Source organism: Pipra filicauda, unplaced genomic scaffold (genome assembly GCF_003945595.2).
Source record: "Pipra filicauda isolate LSUMZ 115617 unplaced genomic scaffold, ASM394559v2 scaffold167_size3244652_pilon, whole genome shotgun sequence".
NCBI classification, from domain to species: domain Eukaryota; kingdom Metazoa; phylum Chordata; class Aves; order Passeriformes; family Pipridae; genus Pipra; species Pipra filicauda.
The window spans coordinates 2,052,052-2,072,449 of NW_024104184.1; the positions used below are offsets into that span (position 1 = coordinate 2,052,052).

General features: G+C 37.7%; 1 protein-coding gene across 4 annotated transcripts in view; it reads left to right on the forward strand.

Moving 5' to 3' along the window:
* The window catches only part of NAMPT (nicotinamide phosphoribosyltransferase), a 30,801-nt gene extending 15,563 nt beyond the window's left edge, over positions 1 to 15,238 (forward strand). For 2 of the 4 annotated variants that reach the window (XM_027751810.2, XM_027751812.2), the window contains exons 4-12: positions 124 to 252; positions 720 to 878; positions 1,221 to 1,357; positions 3,345 to 3,570; positions 4,746 to 4,865; positions 7,456 to 7,473; positions 10,168 to 10,308; positions 10,467 to 10,601; positions 12,293 to 15,238. In XM_027751810.2, coding sequence (XP_027607611.1) covers positions 124 to 252; positions 720 to 878; positions 1,221 to 1,357; positions 3,345 to 3,570; positions 4,746 to 4,865; positions 7,456 to 7,473; positions 10,168 to 10,308; positions 10,467 to 10,601; positions 12,293 to 12,406 — 1,179 coding nt within the window. In that variant the 3' untranslated portion in view covers positions 12,407 to 15,238. The remainder of the gene's footprint in view (positions 1 to 123; positions 253 to 719; positions 879 to 1,220; positions 1,358 to 3,344; positions 3,571 to 4,745; positions 4,866 to 7,455; positions 7,474 to 10,167; positions 10,309 to 10,466; positions 10,602 to 12,292) is intronic. The other 2 variants (XM_027751811.2, XM_027751813.2) reach the window with 1 other exon arrangement.
* Positions 15,239 to 20,398: the final 5,160 nt, after the last annotated feature.

A 20,398-nucleotide genomic window follows, 5' to 3' on the forward strand; every position in this document is an offset into this window, starting at 1 on the left:
TGAAAGAAATGAAGAAGAAGAAAACTATCAGTAAACTTAGAACTGACTTTTATTCATTGCAGTCAAATAAAAAAGAGAGGTAATCTTTCCCATTGTCTAACAATATTATTGTTTCTTACACAGAAATATGATGGCCATCTTCCTATAGAAATAAAGGCTGTTCCTGAGGGCTCTGTAATTCCCAGAGGAAATGTTCTTTTCACAGTAGAAAATACAGATCCAGAGTGCTACTGGCTTACAAATTGGATTGAGGTCAGTTTTGGAAATTTAATATGTTTTTTCTAAGTAAATATTAGTGCACTTAAATTAAAGGCTGAATCCCTTATTGCTTTAAGGGAAATCTCTGGCAACTTTCATTTTCTGCTTTTAGTAAGCCTGGATTCTTTTTTGTAGTCCTCTTACACAGACTTTTTTTTGCCACCTGGCAGGAGATTGTAATAATTTTAGAGGAAATTCACCAGTACTTTTATCCACAAAAAAGGAGGATGGGGGAACTGTGTGTCAGTAGTTTGGGAGTGTTAATTCCTGAGAAGGTCAATACCTCAGCTAGCTTATAAAGGCTAATTGCTTAAGCCCCAAAGCAAACTGTTGGAGGAATCAGTACTTTCTGTACAGGGAATGAAAATAAATAGACCTTTTTGTGCCTGCTAAAATGCCAAGTGGGCATTGTTAAGTTCTAAGCAAACATACACCTAATATTGTGATGGGTTTTGTTTTAGACTATTCTTGTGCAGTCATGGTATCCAATCACAGTGGCTACAAATTCTAGAGAACAGAAAAAGATTTTGGCCAAATATTTGCTGGAGACTTCTGGCAGCTTAGAAGGACTGGAGTATAAACTGCATGACTTCGGCTACAGAGGAGTTTCTTCACAAGAGGTAATACTACTTGTCTAATAATTTGAAAAATCTAATTGTTCTTAACTATGAAGGATTGTAGCAGATATCTGTGTCCCTGTTCTGCACTGAAGTTGTGAATGCACAGAGCACTGTGGACTAGTTGTGGAGGGGGGAGATCTGGGGTGGGTAGGTATGTGTCTGGACTGTGAGCACTAGACTGGGAGAGCTCTTGCCTATGTCTTCCCTGTGTAAATGCAGGAAGAGAGTATTGGTGAAACAAGAACTAAGTCAGAGTTTTGCTAACTGCAAACTAGTGCTAGATGGTGACTGGATTTAGGCTCCTGTATCTGACATGGAAACTGAAAGTTGCATATTTTTCAGACGGCAGGCATAGGAGCTTCAGCTCATTTGGTGAACTTCAAAGGAACAGACACTGTAGCAGGAATTGCATTAATTAAAAAGTACTATGGTACAAAAGATCCAGTTCCAGGATATTCTGTTCCAGCTGCTGAACACAGGTAAGATACTAGGCTAAGCCTTTCTAAAAACAGCTTAACAGAATGTAATTTTTTTCTTATCCATCTTTGTATGCAGAAATATACCATACAGTATTAGCCATGATTGATCCAGCTGTAGAGGCTGCAGTTGAGTACTGATGCCTCTGTATGTTCCAGGCATGATTGGTCTTAACTAGAAATGTGTTTGAAATGTTTTTAACCGTAACCTTCTTATCAGGTCTAAGTAAATTTGGATTATTCTTTTTAGAATAGACTTGAAGGCTTATATGTTGTAGATATTGAGGATTCACATTATGAACTTCAAGTTTGGTTTTAAACATAAAATCATAAATTGAAAAATCATGTAAGTTGCAATTCTGAACTCTCACAGATCATGTTCTCCCTCCAGAAGTAGTTACTCTTAAGCTCCCCATCAGCATAACCACTTCAGCCAATGGTAAATCCTTGATCTTTCACTAAGAATTGTGAATGAGTTTTTAAGAGTAAGGAACTGATCTCAGATGTTTGAGATGGAGAGCTCTTATTTTTTTTGTGTCCAAATGCTGTACAAGGTTAGGATTGAATGCAAATCCTTGATTTTCAGTTGCAAATCTACACACTGAAATGAGCAGAATATGAAAGAAGGTTGTGTTTTTCATACTGAGCACAAAAGCCAGTTTAATAGCATTCACTTAGGATTGCAGGACAGATAATAGAAAGGCTTACATGAATAGTCCCTGTAGGGTAGTGATCACCTTTAAAGGAGCACTGCTTCACAGAACTTTCTGTACCATTGCTGTAGTGCTGTTCTAGAACTCCTGCTTGATCAGTAGAAGTGACAAATTTTGTCTGAAATTTCTTCTCTTAGCTTAGCTTAATACTACAGATAAATTCAAAAAATGATGGCCCAAGCAATTATAAAATTTTTTGTAATGAAAGCAAACACATGGAGCCAAGAGATCAAATGTCTTTTTTACAGCATATTGAAGTGGTGACATTAGAGCAAACAGCTTAAACTGCCCTGCATAAAGTTTGCATTGCCACATGCAGACTGCAGCCACCCTTTCCAAGTTAATACACAAAAAGGGTCTCATACAAGAGACCTAAATTTTTTCAGAATTGTTATACTATTCCACAATCTCCAATGCGAGGTGGTGGTGTGAGTGTGGTGCTTTCCTCTGGCATGGCAACAGGGCTGTTCCTGGAACTGCCTCAACCTCTGCAAAGCCAAGTTTGTTTTGTCTCCTCACTACTGTGATCTGAGGCTTGTCCACACAGTAGTTAATGATGGAATTTTAAAGTAAAAGTTCAATGCCACTGACTCTTATGCTGTGCTTGAGAGCGTTTTTGGGTCTTTGTGCACAGGTTACTAAAGTCAGTTATGTCAGCTGGTCTGAGACAGCCACGTACAGAACAGCTACTGCAGGTCAATTGGCATTCAGTAACTTATTACTGCTCTCAGCAACTCTGGTTTATGTGCTTGCCTGTACCCTTGAACCAAGGGTAATGGCCTGAGGTTCCTCTGGAAGAATGTTTATACGAGTGAGAATAATGGTTTTATATCACTATTAAAAAAGAAAATAAATTCTGTTTTCTTCTTAGGATTTTTCTAACGTATGGTACTTCGTTCTCAACTTCCCATTTTGTAGTGTGAAGTTGCCAGAGCAGATGTTCTGTTCTTGCATCTGTAGTTCCCTAACTGTCTGAATTTCAGACTTAAAAGAGAAACTCTCTCACAAATGTTCATAAAATAAAAAAATCACATTTACACGTGAAAGAATTTCATATGCGAAGTGTTTGTCTGAAGTGCCAAAGATAAATTCAAGGTGCTGTTTATTTAGTATATAGGCTTATTATCCATGCAACAGAGCTGATAAGCACATAGTTTATGCTGTCTTGTAATCACATTGCTTATCATTATCTTGAACTGTTGGTGGTAGGAAATACAGAATATATGATTTTATGTACATGTGCCACTCTAATATGAATTTTTCAATTGCCTTTGCAGTACCATAACAGCCTGGGGGAAAGATCATGAAAAAGATGCTTTTGAACACATAGTAACACAGTTTTCTTCAGTGCCTGTATCTGTGGTTAGTGACAGCTACGACATTTACAACGCTTGTGAAAAAATATGGGGTGATGACCTAAGGCATATAATTGAAGCCCGAAGTCCAGAGGCACCACTTATTATTAGACCAGATTCTGGGAATCCCCTTGACACTGTTTTAAAGGTAATCCTTTCTTGAAGTCATTTGTATACAAGATTGGGAGGGCAGTTATTTGTTTTGTAATGACTGGGTAGCAAACATAGAAACATAGTGCTGCAACTTGATATGCATCGTATATATTTGATACTGGCTAATTTGGACTTATGAAAAATGTAAATGTTTAGTTCACCTCAGAGTAGATATAGAAACTCTTCTACAGTCTAAATAGTTTAGTATTTTTCATCAAACCTATTCTTGCATAATACATTTGTGCACTGTTACCAGTTTTGCTGAGGTAATGATGCTAGAATGCTTCTATAAAGAGAAATTTTCATCACTTAATAATAAATACGATTGGGAACATTTGAATATTAATAAATGCAGGTCAATAGAACTTCTTACCACCAAGTTTAGATATCTTGGCGTCCTGTATTAAATCACTGTCTTGTGCTACAAATACAAGTTTAGTGCTCTTCTCCCTTTTCTAAGATGTGCATTTAAGTCAGTGGCACACAACCTCCAAGTTGAAAAACGCTTCTTGCCTCATTGCTCTTTAGAGAGCATAATGATTGTTGCAGTTTCCTAATAAAAGCTGTTGATACCTCTGAATTTGAGTAGCTGTCAGCACTGTCCTAATAAGAAAGTAGGGGCAATTTTAGGCACATTGGTACTCTATCAAATTGGATCTATACAGCTTTAACACTTTTTTTTTTCCTTTGGGACAAGTGATGTGTCACAAATAGGAACTGTGAATGACCTTTATTGGAGCTGATAATAAAGCTCCTAACCAAAGTGTTTCATTTTAAGTATTCATGGCTTACAAAATCACAGAAAACTGAAAGCCTCATCCATTGTCTTAAGGGAGGTCAAAAGAAGAGCAGAATCTTCAGTTGACACATTTAATAACAAAAATTCACAGCATGCAAAGGGAGGAAGGAGGGAAGCATGGTTCTGATTAGCTTTTGGGTACAAGTTCACAAAGACCATATGGTCTGTGACTGCTTTAAGGGCTCCCACCACAATGGCTGGCATGTTTTTTATTTGTGTGGGTAGATTTAGAGCATGATTATGTGGGTATATTTATGGATTTATTTTATTTTTTTGGAGAGAGAATGATTCAAGTGTGGAAATTGTATTTCTTTATTGGAATGGCAGATTTTTATTTTCATTTTGAACTGTCTCCTTTCTCTTTTCAATAGGTCTTGGAGATCTTGGGGAAGAAGTTCCCCATTACAGAAAATTCAAAAGGCTACAAGTTGTTGCCACCATATCTCAGAGTTATTCAAGGGGATGGTGTGGATATCAACACGTTGCAAGAGGTAGGAGATCCTCTTCACGTGTCAGGGTGACACTGGCAACGTGGATATTTAATCTGGACTCTGTTATGACTAGTCAGATATTGCAGCAGAGACTGCTGACCCCATCCCTGCCCTTCATTTCAGACATGGCAGCGATATCATAATGTGTAAAACAAATTCATTAAAACTCCACAGGAAATTATTAAAATGCATAAAAAAAACCCTAAAAGGAATTTACTAATCCCCTTGTTGTAACCCTTCTCTTTCCACCGTTTCTCCTTTTGTTTGCTTTCATCATGCTTGTCAAGTCTAATTGAGATCAAAATCTGGCTGTCTTTAGTCCTTCATTGATGTCTAAGGCACACTGTGCATGATCACTGTGCTACAGCATAGTAATTAACTGGTTTGGCTCATTAGTTATGTACCATCTGAAGTGTGTTTGCTCTCAAATATTGAAGGTGTAGTTTTGAAGGAGACTTTTTAAAACCAAGGGTAAGGAAAGCAAGTTCATTGATTTGGCAACTAGTGGAATAAGGATCACTGAAAACAAAAAAATATGTGTAACAGATTAGGCTGTAGTCCGAATCAAAATTACAATTTCACCAAGACAAAAAATGATTATTTAGGAGATGCTGTGTGCTTGAAACTAGTCATAAATTCTCCACTATTGAGTAGATGTAGATTTTAGGTAATAAATATGGTTACAATTACAAGGGTACAGACTGCAGTGACCAGAGATGATAAAGGGCATGTAGAAGGAAGAGGACTTGACTTTATCAGGTTTGTCCTTGACCATTCTTCTCCAGCTGTATTAGAGTTCAAAAACAGAAATAAGTTGGATAAATTTAAGATTAATTTTACTTGAATTTATTGACGCTTGTCCTAGCTTTCTAGACCGACACATCCTTAAGTTCTTAACAAAGCTGACTTTTACTGCTCCTCAAAATTAAGAGTAAAGAGAGATACCAGGTTTGTTTTTTAGTTAGTCTGAATCTATTTGTGGATCTAGCATGGGCACATAATGTGAACCTCAATGACAGAACTCAGAGTTGTCACTTGGATCCGTAGAGAACAGTTAATACTGACATTGTAACCTGAGATGCCAACTGTAGAGCAGTCACACACTACAGTTTTCTTCTGCCTCCAACACCCTTTAAAGTAAATTTTATTTTACTTTATTTTTTCATCCCATGTGGCTTTTTGAGAACATACAACTGTGCTAGTGTGCTTTACAGAACACAGGCACAAGAGGTTAATAGCTGGAAAGAAGGTCTTATCATTAGATAGCAGGGGAAGACACTCTCTTTGTTAAAAAACAAAACAAAACAAAAAACCCAAAAACCACACAAAAGGAAACTTGTTCTCAACAATGGTTTAACAGGACTAGCTGGTGCTAGGCAAAGTATGTTGTGATTGTGATGTTCGTGAGTTGTCACAGGAAAGAAACTGGACTATTCTTTCTTGTAAGGAACTCGGGTTACTTTCTGTGGGTTATACTGGACAAAATTCAAGGATGCTCATATAGCATTGATTCTAGTCAAGATATTAAAACTAGTATTTAAAATATTTGCATTAGAGTGAAAAATGCTCTGCTCTCCATGTTTTAAATAGAGTAGGAAAATATTTGCAACAGCTGTTGGGGGAGGATAAGAGACACAATGAGCAATTCTTTATTCAGGTGATCTGCCTTTTTACATATTTTCCTCATCAAGCTGCACCTGATTATGAGAACTCTACCTGTAATATGTTGTAGAAGATCCAGTTCCACAAGACACATGGAGCAGACATAACTACCTGCTGCCTGGTGGCACCTTCCCATCTCTTCCTGACTGTAATCTTGCTGTGCCTCAGGGCAGCTTTTGGTCGTTGAACCGCTGGTCATTATAGTTTAGACCACACGTGTAGCAGCAAACTGACTCAGCCAAAAGTGACCACTTTTGTGGTTTAGTGAACTAAATTATCCCAAAAAGGGGGGCTAGTACTTGCCAGCACTATACGGGAGAAAATAAACTGTTGTTTTGAGCTGGGAGAAACAGGCAGGAAGGAAGGAGACACTTCTCATTTGACAGCAGCAACTTATGTTGGAGCAAAATGACCATGATCTTGCAAACTGATTTTAGTTGTGTTTACGTTTCATGGGTCTCTTCATGCTTTTGTGTCAGCAAAACCAAGGTTACCATGCTGACTTTCAGAAGATTGGGTAATTGTTTACTAATTTAAAAAAACAAAACAACAAACAAAACAAACAGAAACAAACACCCCAAAACAACCTATAACCCACCAAAACCAAATCAACCCTGAAGTATAATTCATTCTTTTCCAAAAGGAGTTTACATAAACAAAATAAATGTATTGTTGTGGCCATCTTTTTTCCCCTCCCCCTTATAACCTATGCAAGTCGTTATTCTAATTACTACACATCAATGTTAGATTCTAGACATGAATTATTGTTACAACTCAGAGGAAAGGTAATGGGTATAATAGGAAAATCTAGAATGGGTAATGGCCAATTAGCTATCCAAAGTCTCACTTAGCTATCCAAAGTATGAAACAACAATATAGAAAACAACTCAGAGTATAAACTGGATTTTAAAATTCTTTGTTTTAATAGGGGATGCTGGTAGAACAGGTAAGGAAACTTTTCTGACTTTCTTCGCATTTTCACTTTTTAAAATCATTCCAATCTGCTAACCCCACAATATACTACACTTTCAAAGGATTTTCTTTGAACATTCAATTTCCAGATATCTCTAAATTTTTATGCAAAGAGAATCTTCTAATCTGGAGTCACAGTTGATGTATTAATCATGCTCATAATGGTCAGAGGAAGCTGGTCAAAACCTTGACACCTGAATTGTTCTCCCTATATAGGTTTGAAAGTGTGAGACAAGAAATTCTTCTGTATTATTTCTCCCTTTGGGGGAGGCTCCAGTTGTTTCAAATCTCCTCCTTTCCTATTACTGCTGCTGTTTCATATCTCTTCCTCGTACCTAAGGAAGCTGTTACCTGGGCCTCTGCTGTGGGTCACTAGAGCTGTCTTTCAGCTTAGTCTTGATTTCTCTTGACCCCTCACCAGACAAAGATCAGTCTGAGTAAGGAAATGCCTTTGAGAGAGAGGAAAGTGAGAAGCCAGATCTTCACCCAGGGTAAGCGAGGATTTGTGCCTGTAGCACGAGGTGAACAAACCATCTGTAAATGAGAGCAGGAACACGACTTGAAAGGGGGTTCACATTTCTTCTCATCCAGGCAAGAAGGTTAAGCTGCCATGGCCCAGCTATGCTATACTTGGACTAACATCTGTTAACCTGCAAGTTAACCTGCAGTGGACATGAAGTCTAAGCATCATGTGCCTTGGTGTAGGATGTTATTTATATAGGTAGTTTGTGCTACCTCTTGCAGGCATGTTCAAGCAGGTTCAGTGTCAGACCTGAGCTATAAAATTGCATAATGAAAGGAGCAGAAGACATTGGCTCAAGTTTGGTCAGCAGTTCACATGGCTTCAGGCTTGGTCAGTGTCTGGACAGAACTTGTTCAGAGTCCAGGTGGAGTTTACCTACATTTGCCTCCCCAAAAGACAGTGTAGGTAAGAAAAATCCATATCCAGGCCCAGTCAAGTCTTGTTTCTTACAGTACTATTGGGCATTATGCTTAAGTAGAGGGCATACAAAATCCCTTTTACCATTCCTTTGTCATCTTCAGTTACTTAAGAGTTGCTAAAAGGAGTAATAAATTAATTTTAGTCCTTTATCTTCCCTGAGTACTCTTGTAACTGCGTCCAGGAGAACCTAATCACTTGAAAACAGAATTTCCTTTTGCACGTGGTTACTGAAAGGTTATGATGTCTACTGCTAAAATCCACGGGATTGTCAATGGGGCATTTGTTCAGGATACAAAACTTCCAAAGGTTTCTCTTAATTGGAAGTCATGGTGGTAGAGCTTGAGATTCATTTTACTTGACTTTTTGAGTGAGGCCGAGTAAACTGGTACCATTGAAATGATGGAAACTCACTGATAAGATCTCGACTGGGGAGAAATATCTGGTAAAAACATAGTGAGAAGATATTCAGGGCATGCCCTCAAAAGGTTATGACTCTGTTGTCCACCTCTCCTGTTGATTGGCTTCTGCCAGGCATTCAGTCTGAGAGTAACTGTGAAGACAGTCTACATGTGACTTAGTGGATAAACAAAATACTAGTATGCTCTTCTGTTTACACTACCAGTTTGCCATGGTCTGAAGTTGGAATTGCCTTTTTTAAGCTGTCCCTTAAAAAAAAAGCAGCTTGACATCAGTAGCTTGTGAAACAGTCCTGTTCAATGTTACTCTGGCATTTCTTCTTGCTGCAGGAGGCTGAGACTGCACAAAATATTACCAGATTTCTAATGATGCTGCTTTTTGAAACTCTGCACTGTTCCCTATAGATTATGTCCTTCCATTCTGTTTCTCACCTTCCTTTTTTCTGGGTAGATGGGATATTGCTATCTCACCCACTCTGGTTTTCTCACCTGCTTTTGTTAGTATGTTAGTAGAAGAGAGTGTTTCAACACTATATTGGGGCTATAACCATAATTTCAGGCTGCCATAAAGGTAATAGGTCAGGGAAATAAATCTTGGCCATTTATGAGCATGACTAAGCAAGCACCCATTACTCCAGGCTAGAGGATGTCATGTTTGTCTGGATAGAATGAGGGTAAGGGGAAATGATACAGTAATTTTTACCGTAACTATTGATTGCAGTGCAGTTCACATTGATCTGTACCTGCCTGAGAAGATGGCAAAGCAAACTTAAAGCAGCTTGATATGTTTTCATTTCCCATCTTCAAAATTGCTAATCTAATTCTAGACAATGTGTCTTCAAGAGAACTGCTCTGTACAAATCATTGGTCAGAGTGGGTAATAACATTCTGGAGTTGATAAGCAAGATGACTGCATTGTTTCAGGATACAAGCTCTGCTTTGAGGTCTTCCCACAATTCTGAGAAATTGGAAGGCTCTGAAGTACTCTCATGGAGTCTTTTATTTTCTTTAGAGCTCTGTTTCTCTGGGCATTGCATTACTGTGCCACCCTAGTTTGGAAAGTATATGTGCTGACATAATAATAGTGTTACAGCAAAAGCTTTCTGTAATTATGCCATGCTGAAACTGTAAATAAAAATGCAAACAGCATGCCAAATATTGACCAAATTATTATATACATCTCCTGGAAACTGAATGTTAGTTGGCTTAATTGTCTGTAAAAGCATCTTGTTTAAGTAGTATAATATTTTTATGGAAAAATGGCATGACCTAAAAGTATGCTCCATCATGATTTTCTTTTTCTTATTAGATTGTGGAGGGAATGAAGAAGAATAAATGGAGTATTGAGAATATTGCCTTTGGATCTGGTGGAGCTTTGTTGCAGAAACTAACGAGAGATCTCTTAAACTGTTCCTTCAAATGTAGTTACGTGGTGACCAACGGTCTCGGGGTATGTCTTTGTACAGCTTCTACCATTATGCTTCCAATACAGGCCTCCCCACCTGAAAACCTGTTTGACATTTCCTGTTACATTATCACCATCTGCATTAGGTACACACGAGTCCCACAAAGCCCTTTCTCTTTAAAAAAATACTCTTTTCATTTTAGGTAAATGTCTTCAAGGATCCCGTGGCCGATCCCAACAAAAGGTCAAAGAAAGGACGGCTGTCGTTGCATAGGACGCCTACTGGAGAGTATGTGACACTTGAAGAAGGCAAGGGAGATCTTGAAGAGTATGGACAGGTATGAATTTTAGAAATGTATTACATCATTCTTCATGCAAAAATAGACTGAGAAAAAGCAGGTTATAACTTAAGAATTTATTTCTGTTTGTCTTTTTGTTCAACTTGCATCTTATTACCTCAAAAGTGTCCCCAGTGCCAAATTCAGTAACCAGCAGAATGTTAGAATGCCAATAGAATATTTATACTTTACAATTAGAGATCTTTATCTTTTGTTTGTCTTTACAAACAAGAGAACATTGCTGCTGTTTCCCCAAAATTGATGTCTCAATGTTGCAGAATATATGTTGGCCAAGTAGTTTTGTTTGGAGTATATTGCACAATTTGAGTAGTTGGAGATGGAAGAGGGACAGATGTAACTAAAATTTGTTTATACTTCCCCACTGAGACTTTTTAAATAGTTCCTTCAGGGGTTAATGCTCTGTACACAGAGTAGTTGCCCAGTTTTCCAACTTTTAGGTTTAAACCAGGAATTCAGTTTCCCTGTGACTTCTTAACAATTGCAAAACGAAATGCTATTTCAGTGAAATAAACACAAACTTTAGGCCAATCTCAAGCTTTTGATTTGATATCTCTTGCCTTTTCAGTGTGCAACATTGAAATGTTTAACTGCATGTTGACTCTCTTCCCATATTTAAAGGACTGAAAATAAGTTGTCAAGTTGCACTTTGGCTTTTAGAAGCTGGAAGTTTCTAGAGTTCTCTGATATACAGAAGCCTGTTTCTGTGCTACTAGGCACACTGTTTTATGTAACAATAAGGATAAAACTGAGATATCTGAGAAATTTGAAGATGAAAAAAAACTAAGTTATACATGCTGTAGATATTGTGCTCTGGATGTAAAGATCTAAAAAAAAAAGAGTTTCAAACTTATATATACACATATGCATGTACATATGTTTGTGATAAACATTCAGAGAGAGAGAAACTGGGGCAAGGTGGGAGGGGTAAGGACCTAATGGTGAGAAATCTCTTCAACACAAACCATGAGACTTTGGCTCTGAGATGAGGCAATATATAGTCCCTTCATTTTTGACAGATGAAATCATTCACTAAAATTTTTTTGGTCTTGGGGTATTAGAGAGGGTTATTTGTGTGGTACAGGTTCTGGGAACAACAGGGAAGTGTCCTCTTTTGTGAGGCCATTTCCCTAAAGCTCCAGGTCCTTGCAGTAGGTCGCCAAGCACAGGGACTGCTCAGTGTTGCTGTTGTGCTGACTTTTTGAGTTCCACACTGAGCTTATTGCCCTCCCAGTGTGCTGCTTTACAAAGTGTATATGAGCAAAGGGCACTGTGAAGAAAGATATTTTTTTTTTTTTTGTAGTGGGGAAAAAGATTTAATATAAAATTGTAAAAAATCAGTTTGTATTTGATTGGTTGAGTGTCGTCTTTCTTACAAACTACTATAGCAAGGTATATTTAGTGCGTATTTGGCTTTGGCCAGGTGTAGGTATCTCAATCAAGGCACTACCCAGCATAAAGCTGCTGTCTGTGCACAGGATGGCCCAAGCCAAGTCCTTTCTTTTGACTAACCATTAGTGAAAAATATCAGAAGAAGCCGTAAAGATTATCTTGATAGCTAAAGCTCTAGTCTTACCAGCCTTGATTTGTGTGCTCACTTTAGAGTTTGTGTAACTTGTGTTGTTTGATCATTTGCCAAATTGCTCTTGCTAAAACAATGGTGTTTCTTGCAGGACCTCCTTCACACTGTATTTAAGAATGGAAAGGTAACAAAGTCATATTCATTTGATGAAGTAAGACAAAATGCCAGGCTGAAGAACAGTGAATTACAAACAGCGTCTCACTAAGTTCCATTCCATGTCTGTGTATGTGTGTGTGTAACAAGTTCGTACTGCATACCTACTGGTTTATTGTACAGATTTGTGTGTTTGTGTTTTATGACATTGTAGCCAAATTATTTGTTGGTTTATGGACATACTGCCCTATCTTTTGCCAGTCTTTAGAAGATGAAATCAGGAAACGGTACTTACATTGTAAAACATATTTAATGCTAAAGTGTGCTTTTTAGGGCCCTTTGCCAGTAGTGATTCAATCTGGTATTGATCTTTTCACAAATGAGACAGAGCTGAGAAACTTTTTTATATATAACAGAATATCACAAAATGGATTTACATAAAATTATCATGATTGCTTTATGTTTATATTTAACTTGTATTTTTGTACAAACAAGATTGTGTAAAATATATTTAAAGTTTCAATAATTAAGTCTTTCCAACTTTTCATGATTTTTATGAGCACAGACTTTCAAGAAAATATTTAGTGGGGGGGGAATCCATTGCCTTTTGTCCATTAATCAGCAAATAAAACATGGCCTTAAAGTTTGTTGTGACATTGTTCCATTTGACAACTAAATCAGGACTCGTATCTCCTTAAGATCCCGTAGAGTTGCTGACCACACCATTTCTTGTAGTTGTCTGTATTAGTAAATCTGCATTAAGCAAAATTACTGTTCTTACTAGAAGGCTTAGGTACTACAGATCTTGCTAGCACAGTAAGGTTTGTAAGTGAAATGCCAAATTTGAAAGGATTGTCTACTGCAACTTAACTTGCCAGGTCTATCCCACTTGGTATATGCACCTCAATATTTTAAGAGTAAAGTTTTTAAGAGATCTCCTCTTCCACTATAGAATATATGTGTAAAATACTGAAATATGGAAGCGGTGTATTTTAAAGTAATTACACTTCTGGGTTTATTTTTCATATGCTGTAAGTGACATGACTTTAAAGCAAAATACTGGACTGGGTAGTGCACTTTTTTACTTTTTTGTATTTTTTTCATTGATTTGCCTTTTGTCAGACTGGATGTTAAATTGTAAAAATGTTTAACTATTTTTGTTAACAACTTTAATAAAAGTCTATGCTAGCCAAACTCCTACATGAATGGCAGACCTGTTTCCCCTTCTCGCCCCATCTCTTTGGGATGAGGAGGGGCTTTTATTCTGCAGAGGGTAGCTGTAAAACAATATGTTTGAGATATAGCTTTGAACTGTCTGCACTTGATTGTATTTGCTCTCTGCATATGCTTGATATGAGTATCTGCTGGAAAACAAAACTGTTGAGGATTTTATTTGAGAAGCTATGTAGTAACCTCTGAAATGTTTGATAGTACTGTAGGATGGCTCTCACTAGAAAAGTACCTCCCTTAGAAACAAAAAGCTACAGCAAAAGCAAACAGCTCCTGTTATGCTGGTGATCAGCTATCAGCCAATGGCTTAATATGCTGATGTAATTAATGCTTCTAATTAGTAAACAATGTTACTGAAAAATGTTAGGGGTCCTCTAAAATAATTTAAACCTACAAAATTTTATAAAATGTGCTTTTAGAGGAAGCTTGAAAAGCCATACTTCATTATTCCTATTCTCTCACCAAAAAGGGCCACATCAAAGCATCCATAATATTTCTAGGGTTTGTGGTTAAGATGTTTATGCCCAGTCTCTATAGTTCTTGTTAATAAAAACCTGTTTCTCACTTGTAGTGTATGTAATTATACATTTAAGTGATGTATTGTTTCAAAAATAGTGTTTTAGTAAGACTCTAAATGCTGACCTTTCACACTGAGGAACTGCCTTCCCTTTGCTATTAATTATATAGTTTGGTTTTGGCCAGGAAAGGTTTTGAATCTGGACCTAGGATCAGTAGCAGGTATTTCACTCTAGGATCAGTAGCAGGTAAATAGTACAGAGCCTATTTCACTCCTCCACATGTGTACTAGGGAATTCTATGATGTATGGTTTAAAAAACAATAAAGTAAATGCTGCTTTCATTCTGTACCAATAAAAATTTTGATAACTATTGACTACCCATAACTGATATTTTTGTACTTGAGAACTGAGGATATACTGTGGAAGCACTGTTTTCTTGTGTACCATGAAATATGTTAGTAATTATTCAGTATTGTCTAAAACTTTCAGCTTATTAGTTGGAAACACAAAACAAATTCTCTATTTGTGCATGTCACTTTCAGAAGGTTGTAACGTCACTCATTTTATTAAATGTTAATATCTCTAAAAGGGAAAAAAGAAAAAAAAAAGAAAAACACCTGGTGCTATTCAGACTTGAATACTTGTCTCTGTGTTTGGCGGTTTGACATTCTGGGCATCAAGGAGTTGACAGAAATTACTACAGTGCTTGAACCATACAATATCCTAATTCTTCCACATGAAAGCAAACAGCATGTTTGTTTGCTTTAAATTACTAGATTTGTAGTCATTGATATATTTTAATTATCCCCATTTCATAATATAATACAATATTTGTATTTAAAAATAGGAATTGGGAATTTTGTGTTTAATACTCTGATTTGTAACCATATTTAGCATAAGAAATGGATTTTGTAATACTATTTTTTTCTTCAGCTGCATGATTATAAAAAGATGCTTTTTTGGTACTTTGAAAGATCTGAGGAGAGAACAGAAGAATACTTAACTGTTTGGTTTGCCAAAATCAAATCAAAGCTTAAACAGTTCTTTTCTTATAGGTTTTTACATTCCTTCTTGTTTAGGGAAGAATAAATATTCCTCACTTAAATCCTCTGTTAAAGTAAGTTTAATGTACTTGACATCAAATACCAGTATGTAACACACATGGAAATAAAGTTTAGTTCTGGCAGCGAAAATAATAGCCATCTGACTGTGTCTTAAAGTTGGGATGTTGGGCATCAGATGTCATTCCTGTGCTCTTTGTTGCCAAACGCAGACCAGAGCAGAACTGTGCTGTCACTGCAGCCCTCTGAGGAGAGCTGTTCTGCTGGCTTGCAGGCAGTCTGGGGCAAAGTGTGATTGAATTTACAATCAGCTCAGTTCTAGAGAAGAGAAGGGAAACTGGGCACTGGGGTTTTTTTCTGCTTTTTTTTCTGCTTTTTTTTTTCTGTTATTTTTTTTTTTCTGGAGTGAGCGCATCTGTGCTTCAGCATCTTTTCTGTATGTGCTTAAAACTGAAGCACTTGTAATTGAATATATAAGGAATTATCCTCTATATTTGACATAATCCTTTCTCAAATAAAGAAGATTCATTGTTTAAACTTTACCTCTGAAGTCACTAAAAATGCTTGTTTAAAAGCAATTTAACCATCAGTGTTTTAGCCTTCAGTTCATTTTAGTATCTGTGAAAAAAATAACGTCAGCTTTTTGGCAGAGATAACATCTCGTCCCTTTGGACGGGATTTTCATAATTAGAAGAAGTCATACTTTTAACTCCTGCATGACTTCAAATTGCAGCAGGTACCTTACAGACACATCAGTATGGGTGTATAAGGCACCTCCTGTGATTTATCATCTGTTATTGATCCTCATTTGTTGCTGGTCCCTTCAGCTCATGCTGTACTGTAGAAAGGTGCCCTTATAGCCTTTTAGCACTTGAATTTAAAGTGTTATATTATCTACAGAGAATCTGCCCAAGTGTCAGGCAGGCTCCTTCTCCTCCTTTCCGTGCTGGTAAAACCCACCAGCTACAACACTCCAGATTTTCTCACTCTAGTCACCCTTTGTGCAAAAGTAATTACCGGTGTGAGTGTGCAGTGGTGGCTCCCAGGTCACTGCAAGGAGTCAGCTGGGAAGTTCCAGGCCTCAGACTGTGCAGAAGGCAAGGGACTCACAGGAAGAGATTTATGTCCTCCAATTCTACTCTAAAAACTAAAATAATAATGGCTGTGCTGAGTTGCTCAAGGCAGGGACTGTGAGGGTGCATTTGAACAATGGTAACTGCATCTCTACCTGGTAACATTGGGGTTTCTTTGTCCATGAGAGCCCTATCAGGGTCCTGCACATCTTCTCTGTCAAATTTGTAAACACCTGAGTGAAAGGTCATCCTCTTGTCTTAAAACTGGTGGATAGAGGCCTTATGTGGAGAACTGCATGCCTTCTAAATAACCAGATGATCAGAAATAAGGAAATACTGAGATTAAAGATGCTTCGTGAAGTCAGGCTTACTGAAATCACAGTTGTTAACCATGGATGTTATGTTCTTTCGGGGGTTTTTCCTGTTTCACTAGCAGCATAGCTGACTTCGTTGATTATTTTAAGACACCTTCACAGGTATTTAAAGATATTTGCTTTTAATTCATGGTAAGGGATCAAAAGCACTTAGCACTAGAGCATTTCCAAAAAGTATTTTTCTGTGGCACAGTATTTTGTTGAAAGGTACCCTGATGCCTGCTATAACATAATCCAGAGCAATTCAGAGGATATGGGAGGGTAGTCTGCAAGATTCTTCTAAAGTAACATATTTTGTTCCATATAATTTTGTTACTAATCTTTGTCTGAGGACTCCTAACTGCTTTTTGAACACAATTTGTAGAACTTTCAATTTAGGGTGAGGTTTCCTGGAATCAGAATGGCAGTCCTCTCTCCTGCTCCTGGCTGGAGTAGAGAAGTCTCTTAAGGATGGCTCTTAAGGAGCCATCATGCCTCCAGTAAGGTTTTTACTTCCCTCTTATAAATATCAGTAGAAGGGCAAGTTTATTGTTTGTTTATCTTCGAGCCAAAAAACCAGTAAATTTGGGTTCTGTAACTCTTTTTTCCCCCCCAGCAATTTAGTTTATATATAAATCAAATCAAGCTATTTCACAGATTTACTAGATAAATTTGCACAAGCATACTCTAATTTATTAATATATGTAACTATTTACACTTTCTAGTGTTTTGTTGGTTAATATTGAGATCTATAAGATCTGAGGATTTGATTCTTGGTAATTCTTCCAATGCTTGTGCGAGGAAGCATATTGTATATAGCCATGTAATTATAAATTGTTGAAAATTACTTCAGAATTTTTTATTGTTACAGTACTTAAGAAATTCAAGTGGATAGATAAAGGATGTATGGAAGGATCTGAGGGCTGGACATTTTTACTTCTTTGTCATTAGTTTAGGTTATTAGTGTAGCTATTTAGAGCTTTCCCATCAGCTCTTTTATACAAAAGGAGATGAGGAAACTTATTTTATAATGACTGAGTATTCATATCACCAGAATATTAAAAAAGTAATGCACATGTCAGACAAACAAAAGGACTCTAAACCTTATGTCTTCTAAGGTAAAGGGAAGAACTTCAGTCTCAAAATTCCTTCCCTTTCCTACAACTGGGAGAAGAAAAAGCCTGTTTGCTCAGAACATTTGGGATGTGCCTTCGTCAGCTTTCTGGCTGTAAAGAAGAAGGCTGGTGTACTCTTCCCTTTCAAGGAATTTTTCCCTATTCCAAAAGATGCTACCCTATTTTCAGCATAAGGAATTGTGGTTTGCTGTTGGATGTGTCAGAAGGATGACATACCCCAGCAATTTAATAGGATAATCTCTGGGTGAAATGGCTTTGGGTAGAGATACGTCTGTAAGTCACAGAAAGGGCAGAGCATGACCTTTCTAATCTCCCTCTGGTGGGGGTGCCTCCCTGCCATTTCTGTCTCAGCTGAGCAGGTTCAAGTCTATAATCTGCTGTGAAAACATAGAATCTGTACAACCAAAACAGTGTTGCCGAGTCCCTGTGATAACAAAGCGGTGGTCTGTTCCTGTGCCCCAGTCTAACCTTAATCCATTTTTCCAGGCTTGTAGCTTGTAAAACTTGTTAAACCAAATGCCAGTGACAAACTTCATTAAAGCTCCTGTTCTTCTCACACACTGTGGGTTTTGCAGTCTCACCTCCAGCGCTGCTGCTTGAAGACCATTATTTGTTTTTATTGCTACTGTAAGTCTCCAGAAGATCAAAAGAAAGATTTCACCTCTGTACAAGGTTTTGTAATCCTTACACCTTCTGACAAAAGCAAATATATTTTCACACTAAAACCAAATGAGAAAAGTAATCCTTTGCTGCCATTTGTGTCCTGAGCTGTGACCGTGAAAATGTTAATAGACACGTGAGAATCTGGCAACAATAAGAATTTGTTCTCTTGAAAACTGGTTTCCTTGTAAAAACCCTATAAGGAAAGATACACTTAGAACCTTTACAGTAACTGGTGAAACATTGCTGAATACTCAAGCACTTCAGCTTGTTTTCTGCAGGTGCTTCTTGACTGACCAGGTTCCAGTGGGTTGCTCACAGGTCATCCCATCAGACAGAGGCTGCACTGGCATACAAAGTAGCAAGACAAAGTTCTGCAGATAAAGACACAGAGACTACAATGCTGGGTCTGGTGTGTGCTGGGCAAGTCCCACACTACTGGAAATACCCTGTCCTACTGCCATCCTGGACCCCAAAGGAAAAAATGCATTTTTGGTGGGTTTGCTGAGCCTAATTCAGCTCCAGCTCTGCTTATAGCTGTGGAGACTATTCCCATGGCTGTTTTGTTGTAAGAAAGCATGTACATGATTAATTTCTGGTCTGTCTTTCACAGCTCATACTGGATTAGTCAAGACCTGAGAAGAGTTTCAGTAGTTTCTTCCCTGTTACAATGGAGTGCTGCCCAAAAAGACAAGAACACATATGGTTATTGAATATGTTGTGTGCTGTAAACCAGCATGAGAGGAGGAGTGACTTTGTGGGTTTTAGTATGATTGTAAATAATAATTCCTTCCCAAGTCAATTGATTAGACACAAGTGCTGTCACTGAGATGGTTGTTATAACACCTCAGCAAAGACAAGGCTATCGAGCTGCCTCTGGTTCTTTTCCAACTGACTTTTTTTATCCACTACTCTCTTAAAACACATGGAATTTGAGAAGTGCTACTACCATCAAGCGGCCATGGGTAATTTTCCTACAATGGAGTAAAGCTCTGTGTTACAGTCTCTGTTCTTGACTAACCTTTGAATGGCCTGCTTTTGGTTTTGTTTGGTTGGTTTTAGTCCTACTGAGCTTTGTACTGACATTTTTATGAAACTGTTTTTTATAACCCCAGGATTTTCAATTTAAGAGGTAGTAGATGAATCATAACATGTCACTTCATGCAAGGTTAGGATTATTTTCTCCTATACACATCAGTTTATGCTGAATTTAATCTACTATTTTAATTAGCAGTCACTGTGTTTCATAAGGTCCTTTTGCAATTCTTCACAATCAGCTCCCACCTTTATTACCCTGTGTAACTCAGCACCTCCAGCAAGCTGTCACTTACTTGCCCATCCTTCTCTATGTTGTTTAACAACATGTTAAGCAGCATGAGCTCCAGCACAGATCACTAAGTTTCACACTCTCTGAGAAAACTGAGTAATTTTCCTCCTATTTTGTATCCTTTGATCCAAGTGGTATCCTTGTAAGGACCTCCCCTCACGTCTCAAAACTTCTTAGCTTCCTTCGAGACTTGATTAGAAACCTTGCTGAATGCCTTTTTGAAATTAAAATAGGTTATATTAGAAGGGTCTCCCTTAACCACACAGTTGTTGATTCTTTCAAAGGACTTCAAAAAAGTAACTTTCTCTTGTACTTATATCAATCAGAATCTTCCTCAGGAGCTTAAATTTGTTCTTTCTACTGTAATTTCTCCCTTGGTCTTACTGTGCTTTTGTCCACAAGATCAAAGGTCTTTTGAAAATTTGGAAAATCTGACTCCGGGCAACTCAGGAAACTTGTGAAATGGATTCTTTTTCTCATGCTGTCTTTGTCATCTTGCAGTACAGTGCTCAGTGGTGAATGGCATAATGCTGACAAGATTCTACAGTGGAGTACCTTGGGATAAGAAAACCAGTGAACCATTAGGACAAATCTGTTCTTCAGATTTGAATTAAAGAGGAACAGTTACCAAGTGACAGATCACCTTGTGGGAGGCTTGTCACCTGGTGATGCTTCTCAGGGACTTGCATGAACAGGAAATCTGGACATAATAAAAGAGGCAACCCCAGCAGGCACTGTGGACTAGA